The sequence below is a fragment of the Halyomorpha halys genome, unplaced genomic scaffold (genome assembly GCF_000696795.3).
Source record: "Halyomorpha halys isolate HHAL.00 unplaced genomic scaffold, Hhal_1.1 Scaffold1872.1, whole genome shotgun sequence".
Taxonomy (NCBI): Eukaryota; Metazoa; Arthropoda; class Insecta; order Hemiptera; family Pentatomidae; genus Halyomorpha; species Halyomorpha halys.
Window position 1 is genome coordinate 68,137 of NW_027115623.1, and position 2,672 is coordinate 70,808.

The following is a 2,672-nucleotide window of genomic DNA, read 5'->3' on the forward strand; positions in this document are numbered from 1 at the left end:
AACAATGAATAATCTCCGAGCTAATTCCCATGCAGGGAAGAATTACGGAAGTTTCTCTGGAATGTTTAACTCAAAAAGGAGTGGTTTTTTTTTTTTTTTCAAGAGAAAGTGGAGCTGAAAAAACAAATTTTACATATTATCTCTTTAAAAAAAAATCTGAGTATGTAGTTTTAAAAGAAATAATACACTGCACTATTTTATGACTTGATTAAGGCAGGAACATCATTAAATTGATAATGGTACAGGCACAGTTACAGTATAAATTGTGTTATCATATTTCTGCATCTAATTTTTTAAGTTTTTTTTTTCAATAAGTAAGTATGTAACAAATATAATAAAATGAGGCCATAACATTTATAATCAAAGATTTAGAAATAACCTTTACTCCTAAAATAATAGAAATATAATATATAACAGAACCTGATGCAAAATGTGTGGGTGAGTCTAGTCTTGGCCACAGTACAGTTACTTTGGAGTTCCCAACAAAATTGACTAACTCATAAGTTGAAAAAGGAAAATTAATTAAATAAAATTTACAGAAACCGTATAAACTTGATAATTTAGAACTAATGAATGTTAATGAAATTGAAGAAAGGTTAAAAGAAGTTTTTAAAAAAGTAAAAGGAGATATATTATGTGTAGAATAATTAAGCTTTGTAGTTCATAAGTTGGAGAAGAAGCAGTCACATTAAGCAAACAAAAATTGTAAAAAACTTAACTATTAAATGTATATTGATTATTTATCACACATTGAAGGCCTTCTACAGAGCCAAAAAAAACAAGTTGAGAATTTTGTGTACAGATATTAAAAACAATAACGTGAAAAAATGAAAATACATAAAAGATAAAATAAAAACAAGAGATTATATCTGACAAAAATAAACATTGAAAATGAAATCAAACCAATAAAGATTTATAAAACTAAATCATAATGAAGACACAAGGGAAGATATACAAATAAATAATAGGGTTTAAATAAGACATAAAATGGTGCAAAATGGTCATACAGGTGGAAATAAAGAGAAAGTTCATTATTTTGTAAAAAGTTTATCAAGAGAAGTGTATTTACTTAAATGGTTGGCTGATAATATTGCTTGACCTGATATGGGCAGATGTTCCAAAATTGCTACAAAGTGGATCACAAGAGAAAAGGAGGAAGACTGATAACAAAATGGTGGGACAAAATAGTTTAGAGAGGGGGTCTAACATGACTACTGTGGTGGGGGTAGGGAACTAAGGCCTAAAGTAATAAACAATTTGAAATATATTTATACAGAAAATCTTTATTGTAATAAAAATGCAACCTAGAGAATATTTTTTGTATCGTTTTGGATTGTTTAAATTTTTTTTATTTAAATGTTTTCTCTTAAAATTAAGAAATAGTGATAAGTTTTATTGTGTTAGTACAAACATATCCAGACTTATCTCCTCAAGGAGGCTATGTTCTCTATTAAAGCTATTTTTATTATTATAGATGCAGAAATATAATAAACAAAGAATAATGCATTAGGGAAATAAAATATAATATTGTGACCATGTGTTAATCCAGTATTAAAACAAAATATTATTCATTAAATGAAGTACCTAACAAGCGACGTTCACATGCATCACCAATATTAATAATTTATATTATTCAATTTAAAATATTGCACAGAAAAGAAGCTACAATACCTGCTGCACACCACAAAGGTGTAGCACCTTCTATAAAGTAATGTTCGACCCTAACACATCCTTCATGTTCAATATTGGCATTAAATTTAGAAAGTAAAATTTTCACAACTGTATTGTGACCATTTCTTGCAGCAGCAATTAGTGGAGTTAGACACTGCCCTTGATAATCATAAACTTCCTAGAAAAGTAATAGAGACATTAACATAATGAAAACCTCATTCAAAATATAAAGGTAAATCTAAAAATGAAAAAAATATATTTGTCCTACAATTAGTACATATTTCCAAATTTCATTTCTTTTAATTATAAAAACAAGTTAAGTAGAGAATCATATTAAATATTTTCTTTCTTTTTTTTTCAAACCAAAATATATTTTATTTTTTACAAAGAAAAGACAACAGGTGCATATTTATGCTATAAAAAGCTATATACCCCTCCTCCCATTATTGTGCTTCACAACACAATACGTGTCAAGATTAAAATGATTGTGTATATTTTTGTTTCTGTCAGCCTAAACTAACAAATGAGATAAATTAATTAATATATAAGAAGATTGTAAGATTATAGCAATATCGTTAGAAAAACTATACCCGACTAAAACAAAACCTGTTCTCTTGGGTAACAATTGAAATGAATGAAAATGATTAGGATATTACTTTAAATAACAAGTTACAGCCAACCATTTAACATTTAAAAAAGGAAAGGACCGGCACATTCTCAATTAAACTATCTAATGTCAGGAGAATTTATCTCTTCACATTGTATCTATGGTCAACAATAAATTTCTCATTATAAATCTAATGTTGAATCATGGTTGACATTTATTATTATTATAATTTTTTTATAATAATAATAATAAATTTAATTTATGCTAAAACCATAGCCATAGAATTAGTTTTAGGTGAAAAAGCTAACTATTGAGAAAAAAAAGAATAGAATAACACAACAATAAACAGCCAACCATAAATTCACAATTATCAATCAACTTTTACCCATTCCCC

At 26.9% G+C, this 2,672-nt stretch overlaps 1 protein-coding gene across 6 annotated transcripts in view; it reads right to left on the minus strand.

Annotated features, from left to right (window-relative positions):
• The window catches only part of Fem-1 (protein fem-1 homolog B), a 66,043-nt gene that overhangs the window by 43,772 nt on the left and 19,599 nt on the right, over nt 1-2,672 (minus strand). For 5 of the 6 annotated variants that reach the window (XM_014436338.3, XM_014436337.3, XM_014436336.3 and 2 more), the window contains one exon: nt 1,672-1,849. The exons of the other annotated variant lie outside the window; for it this stretch is intronic. In XM_014436338.3, coding sequence (XP_014291824.1) covers nt 1,672-1,849 — 178 coding nt within the window. The remainder of the gene's footprint in view (nt 1-1,671; nt 1,850-2,672) is intronic. 6 annotated transcript variants of the gene reach the window in all.